Here is a 22206-nt window from a genome sequence, read left to right on the forward strand (position 1 = left end):
GAGTGTAACGTGGAGGTAATGAGAGAGTGACAGGGAGAGACAAGAGCCTGAGAAAAACAAACAGGGGAGAGGGAGGAGAGAGGTATAGGCCCACAAATGTATGGCATATGTGCTGCTAGTAAAACTGCTCTTTGCCATGAGCTTTCTTTGCATTTTGCAGTTTGTTACTAACCATTGTAAATCAAGTATAAATCACTCTCTTGGAATAACTAAATTGGTTTGGAATTGAAACAAGAAATAAGACGCAGTGTGACAGTTTTTCTTAATTAGTTGCTCAAATCAAGGCCAAATAGTTGTTTTAACCCCTTAACTCCCACCTGAACCGGGCACTTTTTCTCCAGCTTTATCCCAATCTAAAAGCTTCTGGAAAAAAGGTGTGAAAATAGCAACAAAACTGAGACGAAAACAAGGATGAAAATGTGAAAAAAGGGAGGAAAAAGTGACAAAAAATTGACAAAAAACTGAGAAAAATTTGACGAAAAATTGAGGGAAAAAAAGGACAAAAAAATCTAAAAAATTTGATGAAAAAATGGCAAAAAAAAGTCACGAAAATTTGACAAAAATGAGATGCCTGCCCAACAAAAAAAGGGATGAAAAAAAATCTGATAATGTGATGAAAAAGATCAATTTAGTTTTCAAATGAGGTGTTACACTGGGAAGCTCAGGTAAGAACATATCACAGTATGGAAAAATGGTTGCCTGTTCCTTCAACCTCTTAACTCCCGCCTGAACCGAGAGGATCTTTTTCCTCACGTCATCAGATTTTTTTTCCATCATTTTTTTTGTTGGGTATTCAACTCATTTTTGTAACTTTTTTGTCACATTTTTGTCACATTTTTGTCACATTTTTATCACTTTTTTGTAATTTTTTTGTCACATTTTGTCTGTTTTTTTTGTCATTTTTTTGTCAATTTTTGGTCAATTTTTGATCATTTTTTGTCACATTTTGTCACATTTTTGTCATTTTTTGGGTAATTTTTTTGTCACATTTTGTCATTTTTTTGTCATTTTTTTGGTCATTTTTTGACATTTTTTCAACCATTTTTTGTCAATGTCTTGTGACATTTTTGTGACTTTTTTGTCACATTTCCATCATTGCTTTTGTTGCTATTTTCCACAGCTTTTTTCCAGAAGCTTTTGGACTGGGGTAAAGCCAAACTGGAGAAAATGTGCTCAGTTCAGGTGGGAGTTAAGGTTAAAAGAAAGTGTTTCTCAACTGGTGGGTCAACTAGGGACTCAAAAGTGGTTTATGGGACTATAGGGCTGGACACCATTACATATTTTTCCGGTACCTAAAGTTGGTTTTCGAGACTGATGCCTGAATACCTATAGACTAAAATCATCTAGAACCAGTTTTGTTTTGACATTGTTTGTGTCAGATATAGAGGTTGATGCAGGTTCAATCCCTTTTGTTTCCAGACCTGTATCTTCAATATTTGACCGGCTGATTAAGATTGCATCAGTTCCCATGCAGTTCGGCGATGAATTATGACCAGACACAGAGGTTTAAAGCCAGAGAAAAAGAGGAACAGCCTTTCTTCCCAGGACATCTCCACCTGCGGGACGTTTCCCCTCACAGGTACGAGCTCTTTCACATTTAAAAAAAACCTTTAGATTTCTAGCTGTGTTCATTTCTACAACATATTTAGTCGATACGAGTTTCTTTCAGGCTGTGTCAATGGAAGCTTAGACATTCTCAGTCCCTTCTTCTCTTTTAACTTGTCTTTTTGTTCGTTTTTAACTTGGCAAACACATTACTCTGACTCTTTGGTCGCAGCTCGTCGTCATGACCGTGTCGTACTCCCTGGAGGTGGCGGACGCTCGGTTCTGGGGCTTCTCCAGGCTCCTGTTCAGGTGGAAGGGCAGCATCTACAAACTGGTCTACAAGGAGCTCGCGGTCTTCTGCGGAGTCTACCTCTTCTTCAGCCTCTTCTACAGGTGCGAAAGGCTGGAGGGCTTTTACTGTGGTTGTGATGCCGTGATATATCGGCAAATTATTGTTATCGCAATATTTTGCATCGCGAGAAACCACGATATGCCATTGATCTGACTGAGATTTGCACATTTTTTGCAAACACAGCGTAAAACAGAAACAAATGGTGACCGAAAACGTGCAAAAGTCAAGATTTTTCTTAATTTTTTGTCATTTTTAGTGAGCCAAAGATAACTTTCTATCCTACTAGACAATAAAATCCAATAATATTCCATTCCTTTAGGCTTGTTTTGACATGTAATGCGTTGAAATGGCCATTGCAATATAAATACTTACTCCCACATACAGGATTTTCTTGTCATTTGCACTTTTCTACAGAGCTGTTTTTGTCATAACCAAACCAGAACAAATATCTCCACCAGTAAATGAAGGTCGATCTCACTTATTTCCGCTCAGATTCCTGCTAACGTCGAGGCAGCAGGACCTGTTTGAGCGAATTGCCCTGTACTGCGACCAGTTCACCAACACCAGCTACATCCCTGTGCTCTTCGTTCTAGGTAAGTCACTGGGTCTCAATCGTTTGCAGCCACAAACCCCATTGAAACCTCATATTAACCTCTTAACCCCCAGCTGAACCTAGCACATTTTCTCAAGTTTGGCTTCACCCAAATCTAAAAGCTTCTCAACTCGAGCTTCATCACATTTTTTGTCCGTTTTTCATTGCTTTTTTGGCACGTGGTTGTCGCACTTTATTGGCTTTTTTTGGTCATTTATTGTTTGTCTTTAGTGGCTTTTTGTCACGTTATTGTTGAAATTTCATCCTCATTTTGGTCCTGTTTTTTTTCCCACTTCTTAATAATTCAAATATTTATTGTGTTTTCATAAACATGGTACATGTTGCCAAAAACAGTCTTTACAATAAAGAAAATAGAAGAAAAATGTAAATACATGGTCTGGTCTAAAACAGGTTGATTATTTTATTGATTTATTTTAGCTAGGGTGTCCATTTACTTTTATATGATCCCAAAATCTGTCCCATGGCGACACATTGTCCCCCTCCTTCAAAGAGTCGTCCAATCTTCTTAGCATACATTCATATGACACGCTAGCCCATTCCTGTGTGCTTGGGGCCTTTGGTTCCTTCCAATGTCTTAAAATAATTCGACAGGTTGTTATTAAACCCAGAGAGATCACAGAGAAATATTCTCTAGAAACATTTGGCAGGCAACTTTTGTCTCCGAACAAACACAGCTCCGGACATGATGGTGTGTTTGAGCCAAACCAACTTAAAATGCTTAAGACCCAGATAGGTCTGACTAATGCACAGTCCCAAATACAGTGAATAAAAGTTCCTTTTTCACTTCTACATTTCCATAGATACATAGGTCGTTCCCCAGTAGTTTCATTCTATATAATCTTGATGGAGTAAAATAATACCTGTGCAATACTTTATAGTGTATACATTTGCTTCTGGCCTCTCTTACATAGTATTTACCACACTCTGCACTTTTTCCCACTTCTTTTTGTTCAAGACGTTTTTAGATTTGGGTAAAACCAAACTGGTAGTCAGTTCAGATGGGTTTAAAAGGTTAAAATGCACTTTAAAAATAGACCACACAAAATATAAAGGCGTTTCCAGGTCAGCTCAGAATGCTCCTCCAGCGTGTCCTTGACGTGAAGGAGCAGTGACTCTACTTTGAGCTCCTCCAGGGTGCCTTGGCTCCTCACCCTCTTTCACTTTGAGGAGACTCATTTTGACCACTTTGTCTGCAGTGTCTCCTCTCAAATCAAACATCTCATAATCTTGCGGCTCACAGGTTTCTACGTGACCCTGGCGTTTAACCGCTGGTGGGGGCAGTACACCAGTTTCCCTCTGCCCGACAACCTCATGATGTCGGTGTCCGGGAACGTGCACGGAGCCGACACCAGGGGGCGCCTGCTCAGACGGACTCTGATGAGATACGCCAACCTGTCCTCCGTGCTCATCCTGCGCTCCATCAGCACCCGCGTCCACAGGAGGTTCCCCACGCTGGACCACGTCGTCGAGGCGGGTGAGGAGGGTTCAAGATGTTCAAGATGTTCTGCGTGGAAAAGACGTTCAGTTTTCTTTAGTTACCACCAGAGCCGTGGGAAGATATTTTAGTTAGGGGGTGAGGGGCAAAATTTACCCCCTAAATACTTTTTCTGTGCATAAATCCTATTTATTAACCTTAACTCCCGCCTGAACCGAGAGCATTTTCTCCAGTTCAGCTTTACCCAAATCCTGTAGGCCAGGATTTGGCCTCATTTGGCCTCATTTGAAAGACCTACAAAACTAAATGGATCTTTTTCCTCACATCAGATTTTTTTTCATCACTTTTTTTGTTGGGCAGTCATCTCATTTTTGTCAAATTTTTGAATTTTTTTTTGACTTTTTTGTCACTTTTTCGTCAAATTATTCGAATTTTTTTGTCAAATTCTTATCACTTTTTCGTCCATTTTTTCTTCAATTTTTTCTCACTTTTTTGTCCATTTTTGTCAATTTTTGTAAAATTTTTGTCACTTTTTCGTCAATGTTTTCTCACTTTTTTCACATTTTCATCCTTGTTTTCGTCGCAGTTTTGTTGCTATTTTCACACCTTTTTTCCAGAAGCTTTTGGATTGGGGTAAAGCTGGAGAAAATGTGCTCGGTTCAGGTGGGAGTTAAAGTGATAGTCTGGAAGTCTAAATGTTTTACATTTTTTAAGAAATGCACAAAATTGACCTCCTGGCCTTAAACTTTGATATATAGTGAGTACAAATATATATTATTATATATTTTTTAAGTCCCTCCTTCCCTGATCTCAGCAACTACTCAAGAGCCCGCTCGCCGATCGCGTAGACCAATAAAATGCGAGCAAGACGATGATTGACACTTCATGCGCGCTGCAGGCTCGCGCCCGAGAACTGAGCACGCGCAGAGAGTGTTTCTCGTACCTGGATCCGCCATTACGCCCGAGCGCCGCTCTGGACAACAACAGCCAGAAGCTACGACTGCCTGCTCCTTCTCTTTAGACATGTAAACAGTTCAAAAGTCCATCTTCTAAACTAGCAGGAAAACGAGGGCAAGACAGATGTGGAATTTATATCGGAGAGTTGTTCAACAGATGGACGGAGCTACGTGAGCCCAACTTCAGCACGGAGGAAGAGAGATGGCAGTTTCTACAGGTAAATGCATGACATTTTGAAGTTTTCATGACGATAATTAGTTGAATTTAGTCCGTCATGGTTAGGGTTTTTGCATATGCTAAGCGCTAATACACTAGCTAACTATGACCTGTTTGCATGGCGTTATAAAGCTATAGGTTAGCCTACTGTAAACACTGACACTGGTCACCGCGGATGTTTTCACTGCTTTACATGCACGTGAACTGACTATGTATATTTCTGTGCAAACTGGCGTTACATCAAATGTAGCATTGAGATTTGCAGACGTGCAGACACGCAGTATATGTAATGTCAAAACCTAAATATAGTGCTAGCATCTGAACTTTATTGTACGATAAATAAATGAGGGCCAGTGGGCTACGTGCGTTATTGAAGAAAATGTGATTAAAACTATAGCTTACTCTGTAAGAATTGTATTAGACTTGCACAATGTCGTTGCTACATTTTGTGTAAATATACATAACTTTATGTTTCCAGTTACCAAACCGGATCAGGAGTTCCAATATCTACTCCCAAAATATAAAAAAACAACCACTATCCTGCTCATATTGCTGTGTCAGCACTATCAAGTGTCCACGGGGACTTCTCTGAGAGGTAAGAATTTTTTGGGGTGAATGAGATTATCACACAACACGACAGTGTGTAAAGGGCAGACAAAAATGTGCATTGAAATAAAAAAAATCACCACAGAAACAAAGTATAGACGTGTTAACTGTAGTGGGTTGAGGATAATAGTCTAATCAAATGGTGTGCATTACTTACTAAAGATAGGTAAGCCTTGCTGATGCTATGGAAAAACAGAAACCAAACACCACAAAACAACCATCATGGGTTGAGTGTCAGTTTAGGAAATAATTCATAAACTGCCATTATCCTGTATTTGTAGAGATAATGATTTTGAAGAGGGAGTGAACATCTTGGAGCGAGAGGAAGCTTCTACTTCAAGAACCGGAGAGTAAGTAAAACATGTTTGGTGTCTGTAAAGTTGTCACTGAAATGAAATAATGTTTTTGTTTTTTGTTTAGTTTACGATCACTTGGTATTCCTGAGGAGGAGAACAGCCACACTGTGAGGATTTGAGCTTGTGTTTAAACCAATCCAGTCCTGTTCCACATAAATACATGCAGATATAGACATGCAACAGAACATGGAAAACTTTGTACATAATACACACTTTTCACACTGTGTTCAGAGGCCTCTCTGAGAAGGAAAACAGACCTGAATGACCTTCAGCACATACGTGAGCAGGAGGCAGAGGTCAACATTACAGAAGTGAGTACTGATGCACACTCACACATTTCTGCTCTTTTCAGTGTCATCGTTTTTTGGTTATAAAACTTATAATTGGACACATCTAAAGCAATTATAATTTTTATTTTAAATTTATAATCCTGACACAGGAAATGGCATATACAAAGACAGTGGTGTGGAGCACACATGATGCGGCTGGGACTAAGAACTTTGGCAAAAAGTTCCATGCAGTAAGTAAAATGGTGAGCTTTGTAAAAGATGCTTATTGTGCATTATACTGTACATGTATTTGATTTTTGTCTCTGTTCTGTGTAGGCAGGCCAGCAAAAGGGATGTTTCACAGTACTACAGTGGAACAAACGTAACGCACTGGAAAGTGAACGAGTGGACAGTGAAAGGTTCAAAAGCGTGAGGTCATTCTGAAAGAACGTTGGTTCAAAGAAGTACCAAAGTATGTGAAGTTTAGGTATTGTATTTGCAATTTCTTTTTAAATGTAAATTATAGAAGCTTCAAAGTATGCATTATTTTTGTAGATCAACAGCACGCCTGGAGACATTGCACAGTCATCTTATGTACGCCCGCAAAAGATTGACTTATGACCTACCCATCATGGATACAAGAATGCCACTCTCAGCCCTCACCATGTACACAGATCTGCAAAGAGGAATACTGATGGATGTATAATTGCATTCAGTATGTACACATTTTGTAAACTATGTATCTTCATTGCTTTTCTGAGATTTACTTTTTTAGCATTATTTTGTCCCTATTTCAGATACCGGAAAGTATTCAATAAAAAGTCCAGGTGCTGCAGGATGTATACAGTGAAGGTTGAGAAGGACAATTCATATATTCTAGAGCTCCAGACAATGATTGTTGCTGCACGCCGTGCAAAAGTGAGATCCTCAGACAACTGGGTTTGCTGTAAAATGTCTCTGACCCAACAACCCGGGAGTTACTCCAACACCAGCACATAAGGAGATGGTATGGACTAATTTATTCTTCTCACAATATTGACTAGAGAAATTGCATACGTCTATGTATCCATAACATTATCCTTGTTTTTTACAGGTCAACAATTGCCACAGAAATAACGTCATGTTTTTTTTATATATATATATAAATAAATAGTTGTTGTTGAAAAATATGACCATTGTTTGATTCTATGTGTAACCAAATGTTTCCCTGACTACTTATGAGATGGTATTTCTGTGCATGTTCTTTTTTAGGTAATGTGTTAGCTGTGTGTGCTTAGAAATTACAAACTGTATTACATTGCATTCTTTATTCTCATGAAAACAAAGCAAACTGACTTCAACTGAAATGTTAATTACACTCGACATGTGGCATAAATCCAATGTAGGGCCTACTAGGATCAGTGTGTCTGATTTAGTCTCTGTGACACTTTAGATATGCAGTTCACTGGAGGCTGCAGCAGCATGTTTTTTTCAATATCCGTGGGCATTTCTGCACTGGGGTGTGTCCAGGAGGTGCAGAGTGAGAGATGATGACATCAGGGTCTTTGTCCACCGTCCTGACCTCCAGAGTCATATTCTGTATGTGCATACCAAAAGAAAGAGTAGTTTTGTTATACTAACACTTTTTATTACAATTGTTGTAAATGGTTACACAGACTTCTGAAGGGACTTACACGTTCGAAGTGTAGCCTCTGATTATGACCAGGGGCTAAATCCTCTTCACTAAGGTCTAAAACTGGGTCTCCAACATGCTTCCACGACCCTGGCCACAGATGCTTTTGGAGATGGTCTGCTTGATGCTGCAGGTGGGGTTTATTCATCATCGGAGGATCCTCCCATTACAGAGCTTTGCAGAAGATGAAAGATAAAATAATTAGAAAAACAAAAGCAATATGGCCTAAATCTGAAGTGGTCTAACACACACCAAAAACATGACAGGACAATCAATCGTACGCTAGCTGTTAGCATATCAAAGAAGTAAACACAATGTCGCGTGCTATAAACCATGCCAAACGATGTCAAAACTACATGTTAACTGGATACACCAGTTTATTTGACATTTCAGTACAAAGTTAGCTGCATAAACGTGTTATCCCCGTCAAAAAACACAACGATTTTCTAACATAAAATGCATTGTTACCTTGGAAAACTCCATTGTTGACACTGTCACAGTAATGTCTCTCCTCGTCACTTCTTGGCCCATTGAACCTCGCGCGTGCACGGGAAAACAGGCGTGGCTTCCCAGACAAATCAGGAGGGGAGGGGGCGGGAGCTGGAGCCGTTTTTTTCAAAAAAGAGAGCTCTCTCTCTTTTTTCCTGACAAACTCCAGACTATCACTTTAAGGGGTTAATATTGCCTGCAGTTCACAAACTATCCACCAGGGGGTGCTGCGGCGCCCTCAGCACCCTGGGTTCCCACGGCCTTGGTTACCACTGACTTTCATTACATCCCATGACCTCAAGGGGTCTCTGTACCACTGGTTGAGAAACACTGACTTGACAGGAGAAAAGTAAAAGTGAGGGCTGCCAATCAATATTTTAGATCTTGTTAAGGGTGATTCAGATGGTCCAATAATCGAGTAGTTTGCAGTTCAAATCTTGCACATGATCTGTATTTCCCGTTATGTGAAGAATGCAGCCGTCCCTGTTTTAGAGCGTGGTGTCCTGCACTGATCAGCTCTTTCCTCTTCCTCCTGACACCACCTGACACAGCCCATGTACCACCACAGTTTGAGAAACATTGGTACGTTACCTTTGAAACGTGACTCCTTGTTGCAGGCTTCATGACGGACGCGGAGCTGAAGCTGTTCGACTCCCTGCACTCGGACTATAACAAATACTGGATGCCTCTGACCTGGTTCTCAAACCTGGCCTCGAGGGCGAGAGAGGAGGGGCGCGTGAGGGACGACATCGCGCTCAGGCTGCTCATGGATGTGAGACAATCATTAAGCATTATTACTCAGAAACATGTGCAGAGCTTTACACCAGTGGCTCTCAGGCTCGGAGGACAATCCCTGACCCACATGAGCATCTAATTTGTTTGTTATATATTTGGTAAAATACAGTATTCATCCACAAATTATATGCATTAAAGCCTAAAAAGCTGAAATTATGAAAAGTATTGTGTTCTACTACTGAAGATATTGAATTTTTTTTTTTCTAGGAAAGGCTCACAACCCACCAGTAGATTATCACTGCTTTACAGTCATCTGAATTAACTATTAAGTATGAGTACTAGAGAACTGAGATTACTGCATCATCATTCATCATTACTCAAATAATGAACCATTTTAATGCAATTATGACCTGACAAGTAGAAACTATCTTCCTATTCAATCTTCCTAAAAACTCTATTTTGCATAAACTGAGATTGATTAAGGAATCCTTAAGGAAGAATTAAAGGGGCTAGATGCAAGTTAGTAATTTTTTGCTCACTACTGCCACAATCAGTACCACCTCAGGTCTTAAGCGTAACTGCAGGTTCTATATTAAGCTCGTGCATGACGGCACTTTGGACCCAAATTAACACGTTTTTGAGTGACAGTGCAGGATTATAGAGGCAGTCGTGGTGAACAGGTCTGGGCTCATTCTACATATTAGGACATCTACATATTAGGTCAGCACGGCGCCTTTACTTTCCATCACAGTGGCCTCTGTGATGATCCAGGATCAATAGTTTTTAGAGTTTCTGGTAAGTTTTCTCTGCTGACGGACCCTCCCACTAGAAAACCTACAAAACAATTGGTCCTGGAGCATTGCAGAGGCCACTGATGGAAAGTAAAGGCGCCGTGCTAACCACTCATACAGTCATTACGTGCAAATACCGAGTTTGTCTTTTGCATTTAAAGTTCTATAACGGGAGTGCAAAAATCCTTGTTCCACTGCCAAACCTTAGTTACCTACTCAAATCAAGGGTAAATATACTCATTTGAAGAAAGTTTAACTTATTTCTAGATTACTTTTAACTGTGTTCAAATGAGTGTTGCTTGTTTTCTCTGAATCTATCCCTGAATTGTTGTATTTCTAATCTGCTGCGTCTGTAGGAGCTGAATAACTACAGAGCCAAATGCAGCCTCTTGTTTCACTACGACTGGATCAGCATCCCTCTGGTTTACACGCAGGTAAAACAAAGACCACTTTAAACTTCCTCTCATGGTGAACCGCCTCAAACCTCTTTCGTCTTCTCGTCCGCAGGTGGTGACCATCGCCGTGTACTCCTTCTTCGCCTTCTGCGTGGTCGGACGGCAGTTCCTGAACCCGGCCAAAGGCTACAAGGAGCACAAGGTGGACATGTACGTCCCCGTGTTCACTCTGCTGCAGTTCTTCTTCTACACGGGCTGGCTCAAGGTCCAACTCATAAACCTGCGCTCACAGTGACACAGACGGAGCTTCGGTTTGTGCAGTAACTGTTTCATGACTGTGCAGGTTGGAGAGCTCATCATTAATCCCTTTGGTGAAGATGATGATGATTTTGAAACTAACCAGCTCATCGACCGCAACATTCAGGTGAGAATCATCTTCTGTAAACCACGATCTAAACCAGGGGTAGGCAACGTCAGGCCCGGGGGCCTAAACCGGCCCTCCATCATCAAACTCTGGCCCTCGAGATGATTCTGAAAAATATTATGACCCAAATCAGAGATTAAATGCCTGTTAAAATACTCTACAAATGTGAAAAAGACTGTAAATTCCTTAAAATGTCTTAGCAGAGCACCCTTTAAAGGAATAGGCCACCGTTTTTACATACTAAGATATGTTCTTACCTCACTTTAGACGTGTTAATATATCCCCGTCTGGTCTTTGTCCGTGCGCTCTGTCACGCAAACGGAGCACATACGCAGCCTCTCCCACATGTCACATAGCTCCGAAAAAGCTCACGATAGAAGCTACCAAGCTCTTCCACGTGTTCCCTATTTAAATAAAGTTACGTGAAGTGTTTTCATGCGAAGTATATTTACACAGAAATGTAGCATGTCGATTTTATAAGCAGATAAAAAGGGGGACTATATTGTGAGGCGTAATGATACGAGGAGTAAAACGTCCGCGCAGTAACTCCTAAAGGTTATTGCCGGAAGTGAGCGGGGGAAGTCTTTAGGAGTTACTACGCGGACGCTGTGCTCCTCGTATCATTACGCCTCACAATATAGTCCCCCTGTTTATTTGCTTATAAAATCGACATGTTACATTTCTGTGTAAATATACTTCGCATGAAAACACTTCACGTAACTTTATTTAAATAGGGAACACGTGGAAGAGCTTGGTAGCTTCTATCGTGAGCTTTTTCGGAGCTATGTGACATGTGGGAGAGGCTGCGTATGTGCTCCGTTTGCGTGACAGAGCGCACGGACAAAGACCAGACGGGGATATATTAACACGTCTAAAGTGAGGTAAGAACATATTTTAGTATGTAAAAACGGTGGCCTATTCCTTTAAAGCAGTACTATGTAACTCTTCCCCCTAGAGGCCATAAGCGCAACTGCAGGTGTAGTAGCAAGTTACGATTTTTTAATTTATTAATTGTCTTGGAGAGTAAATACTACGCTGACACTTTTTTTTTTTCACTCAAACTTGGCTGTAAATACTGTTTAAAGTGACGTTAGCCCGCAGTTAGCTTTGCCCGTTAGCATGTTAGCTTCTTCTTCGTGATTCCATTAGTGTGTATTGCTTTCTCCGCACCGGTGGCAGTCAAGTTGCAAACATGGTTTTCTGGCCAGAGACACCAGGGGGAGAGGAAAGACCCTCCAATCATCCCATAAACACTTGTATTACTCCCACAGGGACAATGGAAAGGATTTATTAAGGTAAATAAGTTACTTAGTACTGCTTTAAGGCCATAATCCTAAAAGAATAATCATCTAAAGGAAGAAACTACTTAAATCTACTTGAATTAAGAGATTAAATCTAAATTTTGAGTAGATTTGGTCTGGCCTTAGAGAAGATAAAACCTATTCTGGCCAATGGAAAGAGCATGTTTTTTTCCAAGTTTTTTCTTAAGTCAGATTATTTTGTATAATTTCAAGTGAAAAAGAAATGTTTTTTACAGGAAAAGTTAATCTGTCGGATTTCCAGTGGGATTTCTATTTGTTTGATTGTCAATAGTGTTTTTATCTGATCTTAAATTTACACATTTAACATAAAAAAAAACTTTATTCAAGCAATTTTAAGCCATTTATCTAATTTACGACGGACATTTTCCTAGTATATATGATGCACAACACTGGCATATGTACAAAGTGATGCTTTACGTTGTTTGGTCTTTTGACGATGAAGAAAACCGGCCCTTCACCGAGCTGATCTGAGCTGTCGCTGTGCTGCAGGTGTCCATGCTGGCGGTGGACGACATGTATCAGAACTTGGCTCCGATAGAGAAGGACAAACACTGGGCTCAGAGACACTTCTCTGTCCCCTACACTCTGTCCACGGCCGCGGAGATGCTCAGACCGGCTTTCAAAGGATCCACCTACGACATGAGGTCAGAAATACGACCTCACAACGGATACACTGTGGTTCTGTCCTTGGGCAAGACACTTCACCCCCCTCTGCCTCAAGTGTCTGCGTACACTGGTGTATGAATGAGAGTGTGAATGGGTGACTGGATCCTTGCGGTAAAGTGCTCTGGACCTGATGAAGGTAGAGAAGCGCTATATAAGTTGCAACCATTTATCAGATAGAGGGAACGACTTGAGAAATTAAAACTTCGATTACAAGAAGATCAGCACTGAAGTCTAAGTGGTTCCCATAGTGCAGGACAGTGAAGTAGGGGTTGCGAGATGATTTTGAGACAAAAATTTTCACATTTCGGACATTGAATTTGATATTTTATGTATGTATAGTGAAATTAGGACAAATATCAAAATACAGTATCCATACTAATGTCATTAAAGGAATAGGCCACCGTTTTTACATACTGAGATATGTTCTTACCTTAGCTTTGACGAGTTCTTTAGGACCTGTCTGATCTTCACCCGTGCCTTCAGTCACTTAAACAGCACAGACGGCGTTAGCATTTAGCATCTCCCTCTCTCCTCTATAGCTCCAAAACAGGTCAAGATAGAAGCTACCAAGCTCTTCCACGTTTTCCCTATTTAAATATGGTTACGTGAAGTGTTCCACTACAAAGTATAATTACACAAAATTAAACAATGTGGATTTTCTAAGCGGATAAAAGGGGGAACTATATTGTAAGGCGTAATAATACCAGGAGTAATTTGGCATCCGCACAGTAAAGTGAAGATTACTGCGCAGTGAAGTGAAGATTACTGCGCGGATTTCGAACTACTCCTGGTATTATTACGCCTTACAATATAGTTCCCCCTTTTATCCGCTTAGAAAATCCACATTGTTTAATTTTGTGTAATTATACTTTGTAGTGTAACACTTCACGTAACCATATTTAAATAGGGAAAACGTGGAAGAGCTTGGTAGCTTCTATCTTGACCTGTTTTGGAGCTATAGAGGAGAGGAGGAGAGGCTAAATGCTAACGCCGTCTGCGCTGTGTTTACGTGACTGAAGGCACGGGTGAAGACCAGACAGGTCCTAAAGAACTCGTCAAAGCTAAGGTAAGAACATATCTCAGTATGTAAAAACGGTGGCCTATTCCTTTAAAGGGATATTTCAGGATTTTTGACATAGGGCCTCATTTCCTAGTTATCCAGAGTGTTGCTGGTACCTGGAGTTTTTTTTTTTGTAATTCATGCAGTTCTTGTGTTTGAAGAATTTCGTGGCGCTAGGCTAATGCAATGCTAGCACATTTCTATGGTATCAGCTAGCCTGCATTAAAAACAGTCCGACCCGTAGAATAATTTTAACCATTTTGCATTACACGGCGGCGGAGTGATCTGCTAGAAAATAGTCCCTCAAAATGCGATCATTCATGTGATGCAAGGTCAGTTATATTCCAAAAATTATCGACACAGACATTTATATGGTTAGTCTGGCGTTATAAGTGATTTGCCTCAGGTGCTCTGTGGAGCGGGTCAGACTGTTTTTAATGCAGGCTAGCTGATACCATAGAAATCCACTAGCCTAGCATGTGCAGAGTGTATTGGTCAGCCCTACTGTTTATCATCTCACCTTATTTTTGTAGCACTATTTTTAAATTTAAAGGGACCCGAATTAACACCTTTTTGAGTGACTTGTGGTAAATATGTCTGGGCTCATTCTACATATTAGGACATTGTTGGAACATGTAGGGGGAGGAAAATACATAATTTTAACATTTTAAAACTCTGTATAGTTCCTTTAGGACAGATCCAAAGTGATCAAACTAATCTTTGTATAGTGCAGGACCAGTTAAAATAACAAACATCCATGATAATGAAACAATAAAACCCAATCAGAGTAGAATAGAATAACAAGCTATGAATGGGTAAAACAGTTGAAATATATAAATAGGCACAACTAAAACAATAAGATGAATAAAAGAAACAAAACAAGCCATAAGTCTACCGTCCTGTAGGTAGTTATCGGTGCCCTGTGTTATAAATCTTTGCTCCATGTTTTCCAGGATGAGCGCTGAGGATCTGGAGCTTTACCCCGTGGATGCCGATGGCAGGACGCACTACCTCGCCCCGAGAGGCTCTTTGGGAGACGGACTGAACCATATTTTGCAGAAGAGCAAAGGGATTCTGCGCGGGGCCAGTCTGCCGTCGCTGCTGGACGCTCAGACTCTGCCGAACGAAGAGGAAGACGAAGAAACGGATAGTCGTCTGATCAGCAATCACAGAGAGGAGGAACTGGTTACGATTGAAATAACACACAGCGATTGAAGGGAGTCAGTGCAATGTAATGTGAGAGGCAGAGGAGCCGAAACATTAAGACAAACTCATTACTTCAAAATAACAAAAGAAAATGTTGTGGCCCAGATAAAGGTAACAAAGAAGATGGTGAACATACTGAGCATCATTACTCACAGCTGGAAGAGTGACTTTTCTTTGGCAACTTAAAGGGACTGTACAGAGTTTAAAAAGGTTTAAACTAAGTATTTTCCAGCCATGTCCTAATGTGTAGAATGAGCTCAGACCTGTTCACCACAACTGCCTCTAAAATCCTGCACTGTCACTCAAAGTTGTGTTCATTCGGGTCTGAAGTGCCGTCATGCACGAGCTTAATATAGAAGGTGCAGTTACACGTTTGACCTGAGGTGGCAGAAGTGAATATACAATGGCCAACTTGCATCTAGTCCCTTTAAACAAGAGCATTTAAACATCAAAGCATATTAAAACATGCCTCAAGTAAATGTACTTGAGTAAGTTTTAAAATAATTGTACTTTACTACTTCTACTTCTTTACAGTACAGTCCATTTTACTTCTTTCATGTGATATTTTAGTATAACATCAGCCTGTCCAGGGACTTTGGGTGGAAATTAGCATTTTTGTGATGAGCTGGCACACTTTATTATAATTACATTGTCCTTGAACAAATAAAATAAAAAAAATCAATTCAATTCATGTTCAGTCGACATATTTTGTGTTCAATGTACATTATTATTAAAAACTATTTCTTTGTGTATGTTCTTATGGCATTTTCGCTCAAACAGTTACTCCCAGGGGTGCTGCCAGAAATTCTGGGCCCATGGAAATGAAAGATTTTGGGCCCCCTACATTTTTTACTTTCATGATTCAACCTCTTACCCTCCACCTTAACCGAGCGCATTTTCTCCAGTTCAGTTTTACTCAAATCTAAAAGCTTCTTAACTGGAGCTTACTAGCCCTTAGCGCCTCATTTGAAAGCTAAGAATAATTCTAATCTTCCACCCTGCCCATTGGAACATTTTGGTTGCTCAGCCTCTGTCAGATGGACCTTTAATTGTTTGTATTACAAAACTGTAATAAAAAAGTAAAACAATCAAACTTGTAAATCTATTAAAGTAGCCTATAGAAGTTTAAAAATACTGTCTTTGTATGTTCTCAGTAGAATGTGTGTGTGTGTGCGCGTGGCCAGATTTCCTATGAGAGCTCATTTGATCAAGTACAGCAGCCTGTCACATACGAAAACACATTCAAATAAAAATATTTGCTCACTTGATCATTATTATCTTGTTATTTGACTTCATCTTTTATCTGACTTGTTAATCTCTTAGCCTTAACTAAGGACATTTTCTCCAGTTTGGCTTTACCCAAATCTAAAAGCTGATCCCACAAAACTGATCGAAACTTTTTTGTCTCGTTGTTGCCACGTTTTTGTCATGTTTTTTTTAAGCTTTTTTGTTGCTTATTCATTGCTTTTTTGTTACATTTTTGTAATGTTTTCATAATTTTTGTGGCTTTTTTGTCATGTTTTCGCCATGATTTTGTCACTTTTTGTGGCTTTTGGTGTTTTCGTCATATTTTTGTGGCTTTTTATTCATGTTTTCTCAACGTTTTTGTCACCTGTTGTCATGTTTTTGTCGCTTTTTGCTGCTTTTTTTTATCGGTCTTTTTCATCGCTTTTTGACGTGTTTTCGCTACGTTTTCGCGTTTTTTTGTTGCATTTTCATCCTCATTTTCGTCGCTATTTTGATGCTTTTTTTTTTGGTCAAGCTTTTAGTTTTGGGTAAAGCCAAACTCGAGAAAATTCCCCCGGTTCACGCGGGGGTAAGACGTTAAAATGTAAGCGACGCTAACCGTTGCGTTCCTAAACAATAAAATTAAAATGTACAGACTATCATCTTTTTTTATATAATTATTATTGTAGCTCTGTAATTATGGGAATAAATCATACTTCGTGATATAAACCGAGCATTTAAAAAAACAAAAAATCGTATCTTAAACGTATTATTGTGAAACGCCGTGGACGGAAAGTTGCGGTGGACCAAAAGTGTCGTAATCATTTCCGCGTTGTCAAAAGTCAGATCATCAGCGCTGGACAAATCTGACCAAAGCCTGTACTTTACAGCCTCTCACGGTGTGTGGAGAGTGGTTTCTTGTCTCAGATTTTGTAATTTCATACATTATTCTTCTCATTTTCAAGTCGTGGCGCTTGTTTGAGTTTTAGGCGTAGCCAAAGGGGACATTTATTCCACTGTTAGCATGCTAATGTTGGTTAGCTCCGCGTTAACATTGACAGGAGTGTTTCGTTTGCACTTTACAGGTGATAAGAACATTCCTGAACTTTAGACTTGTTATCGTAGCGCAGATTGTCATAAAGTTGTCACTTACTAACAGGTTTACGACGATATTGGACCGATCTAAACTGTCAAAGACAAAGAAACCCCCTCTCGCGCTCTCGTGAATGTTCTGTTTTGTTTCTGGATTGTTTAGACAGGAGCCCGGGCAGAACCAGAGCTTGTGGTGATGTGAGCGGGGGCTGACTCTGGCCTCTGTCCGCCTTCAGCGTCATGTCTTCGGGGGAGAGCCCTCACCTGCTGCTCGGGAGGATCCGCTTCATCAACAGGTAGGAGCTGAAAGAGGCTGAAAAATGAAGTGGAGACAGGAAATACGTCTGTTGTTGCGTTTCTTCAGGTGTGGTTTGGCAAATCTGGGAATTAAAAAAAGAGCACTGAATATGTTTGTGGATTCCCCATTTAAAATCGATATATTGAGGCAGGAAAATATTGCATGAAGACATAGCATTAATGCCACAGAAACTGACTCTAAAGCTTAACCTCTTAACCCCCACCTGAACCGAGCACATTTTCTCCAGTTTGGTATCACCCAAATCTTAAAGCTTCTTTTAAAAAAGCGTCAAAAAGGCAACAAAAACAAAAGGAAACTGTGGATGAAAAAGCAACCAAAAAAGTGACAAAAAAGCAATGGAAAAGGTGACAAAAATGCGATAAAGTGACAAAAACACAACAAAAAAATGGCAAAAATGCAATGAAAAAATGACAAAAGAGTGACAAAAAAGTGGCAAAGGAAAAAGATCCATGTAGACCAGTTTATTAGGTCTTAGCTTTCAAATGAGGCTAGACTGGCCTAAAGGCTGTAAGCTTTCATATTTGGGTAAAGCCGAAATGGAGGAAATGCACTCGGTTAAGGCGGGTGGCAAGAGGTTAAAAGAGTAATGCTTTGTTCAAATAAGACTTAAATGAAATACAATGAAACACCATCTATTTAGGGTAAAAACTTGAGTATTAAGTTAGAAAAATGGCAAATAAAATGTACTTGTAGGAGCCATACAGAGGTTTTGGTGGTTTCCCTATGAATGAATGGCGCGTGAGTGAGTACGTGCACGCGCTTTGTCACGTGCTTCTGCACCACGGTGATTGGTGGCACCGTGGGAGTGGTTTATATAGTGCGCGCGCTCACCTGGGCTGTGTGTTTGTGCTGGGCCTGCATCATGGCGGTGGGGTGAGCTTGGGGAGAAACTTTCTGTTGACCGCATCGCATCGCATCGCATTGTAGTATTTTCACATCAAAAGAAAGATTTGCACTGTCTTATTGAGGTTTGGCATTTCAATTCAACATCGTCAAAGTAAGTGCCTGTTTTACTGCTTTGATCACGAATAAACCCTCGTAAGCTGTGCAATTGTTCTGACTGCGCGTCATCAGTGTTCCAACCCCCTTGCCTTAGCCTACCGTGGCGTTTTGGATAAGTTTGGAGTCATACGCCACAACATTTTGTCAACAGAAATCTCAATTGTTGAAGCGCAGTATCAACGTAGTGTCGGACCACTCTGGATGTTTACTATCGCTATCAAAGTTGTGAACGATAGACGTGAACGCGCATGGATCCTATGCAGTGCCCATTCATTCACAAATCTGCTGCTACGCTGCACACGCTGTTTGCCACAGTCGCTTCGGCTAAAAGCCGCGCTATGTTTTCGTAAACATTTTGGATTGTTTGTCAATGTGCTATTCCCCCTTTGAACGCTGCGGTGCTTTTACAAAAGGTGAAGTGCTGTTTGTTATTGGGACTTTAGCATCCACCGCTACGCAAAGTAAACGAGGGTGGAGCTTAAGCCTCGTGAATGGTTGGGGTGAAGAATAACTCGTTGTACCTTGATAAAGCAGAAATAAATAAGAAGAAAAATAAGGAAAAGGAAATAAAGCGCTGTGTTCTGTGTGTACTGCAGATTTTTGTGATTTCTGGATTTTTTGTGAAAGAAATATGTCAGATCAAGACGAGTCAAATGAAAATGAAACCATTCAGAAGAGACAAAGAAAGCTTACGTTTAAAGCTTTTGAACAGAAACTGGAAAGGCTTCAAAGTGAAAGGAAAGCAAAAGTAAAACAGATAAAAATAGCAATGAAAGAAATAACAGAGCTGATGAAAAGTGCTGAGAATGCTGAACAAGTCCGCTCATGTATTGAAAATATGTCCAGTCTGTTTAATGAAGCAAGTCAACTTCATGATTTGGTCATTCCTATGGTGCCATCTGATGAACAAGAAAAACAGAATGCATGGTTTGACCACGTTGAAGAGCATAAATCTACGTGTGTGGAAGAGGCAAATAAATGGCTCTTGGAACTGCCTACAGTCACTGATGCACAACAGATTCCACCAGAGGGCGCTGTCGACCAAGAATGCCTCCCACATGCAGATCCTGTTTCCAATGACGATACAACAAGCATTTTGAAAACTGTAATGGATCTGAAAAGTACTGCAGTGGATATCGGACCAATCGACAGTATTTCTAATGCATCTAATGGAAAAACAAGCAAGCGCAGTACTGTCGTGAGCAAGTCTGTTTCAAGTACCTCTTCAGCCCGAATAAGAGCAGAAGCAGAAACCGCTGCTCTTATGGCACGTCAAAAACTGTTGAAAGAAAAACATGCTATGCAAGAGCAACAGGAGCAATTAAGGAGGAAAATGGAGGAACAGCAAGAACAGCTACGGAGAAACATGGAGGCGATGGACTTGGACATGGAACTCGCGGCTTCTTTGGCTAAAGTGAATGTGCTAAAGGCTTCTGAAGGTTCTCGTGTGTCAGCTAAATCTGATGGGATGAACTCTTATTTACAAAAGAGTAAAAATACACACTTAAACGTGGATGCTCCTACATTTGTGCCTGCATACAGCACACAGCCATCGCAAACAGAGGTCACGAAGAACATGATTCCAGCGGGCAATGTATCAGTGAAGCCCAAAGCAAGTTACCAAACTGAGTTTCGTTCTACTCTGACTGGGGCCGGCCTGCCAGCATTAACATCAGTTGCACTCCATCAATCCATTCCTCCAATCCAGCTTGACCAAACCTCACCTACAACCAAGCACACTTCCGATCAGCGTTTGATTACAGTGCTGGAGAAGCAGAATGACATTACATCTCTACTAGTTGAACAACAGTCGCTTTACCTGTTACCCAAACGAGACCTGCAAGTATTTGACGGTGATCCTCTTCTGTATCGAGCCTTCATAAGAGCTTTTGAACACAACATTGAAGACCGAACTCACAGCCACAAAGACTGTTTGTACTACCTCGAGCAGTATACTAGAGGCCAGTCTCAGGATTTAGTCCGAAGCTGTCAACACCTGCCAGCTGCTCATGGGTACATTAAGGCGAAGGCTTTGCTACAAGAGCATTTTGGAGATCCATTCAAAGTAGCCTCCGCCTATATGGACAAGGTACTGTTGTGGCCTTTGATAAAGGGAGAAGACCTTAAGGTTTTGCAGGCCTACAGTCTACTGCTGCGTGAGTGCTGCAACTGTATGGGAGACTCTGCGGGTGACCTGAACGTGCCCACCAACATGCAAACTATCGTAAAAAAGCTTCCTTACAAGCTGCGTGATCGGTGGAGATGTGTGGCCTGCGATCTGCAAGAAAGGTTTAATCGCAGAGCAACATTCAACGACATTGTGGAGTTTATCGAGAGGCAAGTTAAGATTGCAAGTGACCCTATCTTTGGAGATATACAAGACTCACCTGGAACTGGAAGAAAAGAGTCAACACCTGGATCTTTCCGGACAAGTACAAAACCTCGAGGCAGTAGTTTTGCCACCAATGTAGCACCTGCTGAGATGAAAATGGAGCCTGTAGACAAAAGAGAAGAGAACTTACCTGAAAGGTCGTGCTTGTTCTGTGGAGCTGGTCATTCTTTGGATGTTTGCCTTCTGTTGGATAAAAGGACTCAAGATGAAAAAATGTCTTTTTTGAAGGAAAACAAGATGTGTTTCGGTTGTTTGTGCATTGGGCACAGAAGCAGAGATTGCAAAAGGCGTCTCACGTGCAGAGTATGCAACCTGAAGCATCCTACGTTGTTGCATATCCACTCCAAAACAAGGCAAATAAGTTCTACACAGGCTAATGGTGGTTCAGAAAGTGCCAGAGAAGGTGCCGTGGTGTCTGTTCAGTCCAGTGGAGTAACTGGGGCCGGCAAGCAAGACTGTACGCTGTCAATACTGCCCGTGAAGGTGAAGTCCAAAAGGGGACAAGAGACTCTGATCACTTATGCGTTCTTGGATCCAGGGAGCACGGCCTCATTTTGCACCGAACGTCTGATGAATCGACTCAACCTCACAGGAAGGAAGCTCGGGATCCTCCTCAGAACGATGGGACAAGAGAAAGTTGTGGACAGCTACATGTTGACAGATTTGGAAGTGGCTGGTCTGGACTCAAACAACTTTTGCGACTTGCCGGAGATCTTCACGCAAAGGAGCATGCCTGTCCACCGAGGAAATATTCCACAAAGAAAGGACCTCCAACGTTGGCCGCATCTGAGGCACATAAAAATACCAGAGGTTGAAGCAGATGTGGATCTCCTTATTGGCACTAACGTACCTCAGGCGCTGGAGCCCTGGGAGGTGGTACGTGCAGTGGACGGGGGCCCTTATGCCATCAAGACCATCCTGGGTTGGACGGTGAATGGTCCGCTCAGAGGAGATTGCCAAGTGGACAAGCAGTATGAGCCGCCTGACGTCACAGTCAATCTTATCTCAGTAGCAAGATTGGATGAGCTGTGGGAGAAGCAGCTGAAAGTTGATTTCCCGGAAACT

The 22206-nt window shown here is 41.0% G+C and overlaps 2 protein-coding genes across 3 annotated transcripts in view; both read left to right on the top strand.

Moving 5' to 3' along the window:
- Window positions 1-32: 32 nt before the first annotated feature.
- best4 (bestrophin 4) lies at window positions 33-15124 on the top strand. Its single transcript, XM_079569815.1, has 11 exons — window positions 33-82; window positions 1420-1579; window positions 1778-1938; window positions 2390-2490; window positions 3751-3984; window positions 9128-9282; window positions 10393-10470; window positions 10544-10696; window positions 10775-10855; window positions 12667-12821; window positions 14857-15124. The coding sequence occupies exons 3-11, from the start codon at window positions 1787-1789 to the stop codon at window positions 15116-15118; spliced, it is 1371 nt and encodes a 456-aa protein (XP_079425941.1). The 5' UTR covers window positions 33-82; window positions 1420-1579; window positions 1778-1786; the 3' UTR covers window positions 15119-15124.
- A 2030-nt stretch (window positions 15125-17154) lies between these two features.
- Window positions 17155-22206, top strand: part of hectd3 (HECT domain containing 3) — a 28884-nt gene continuing 23832 nt past the window's right edge. For both annotated transcript variants that reach the window (XM_079569713.1, XM_079569712.1), the window contains exons 1-2: window positions 17155-17235; window positions 17592-17724. In XM_079569713.1, the coding sequence (XP_079425839.1) occupies window positions 17669-17724 (56 nt within the window). In that variant the 5' untranslated portion in view covers window positions 17155-17235; window positions 17592-17668. The remainder of the gene's footprint in view (window positions 17236-17591; window positions 17725-22206) is intronic.

Source organism: Gobius niger (genome assembly GCF_951799975.1).
Source record: "Gobius niger genome assembly, chromosome: 13".
Lineage (NCBI taxonomy): Eukaryota > Metazoa > Chordata > Actinopteri > Gobiiformes > Gobiidae > Gobius > Gobius niger.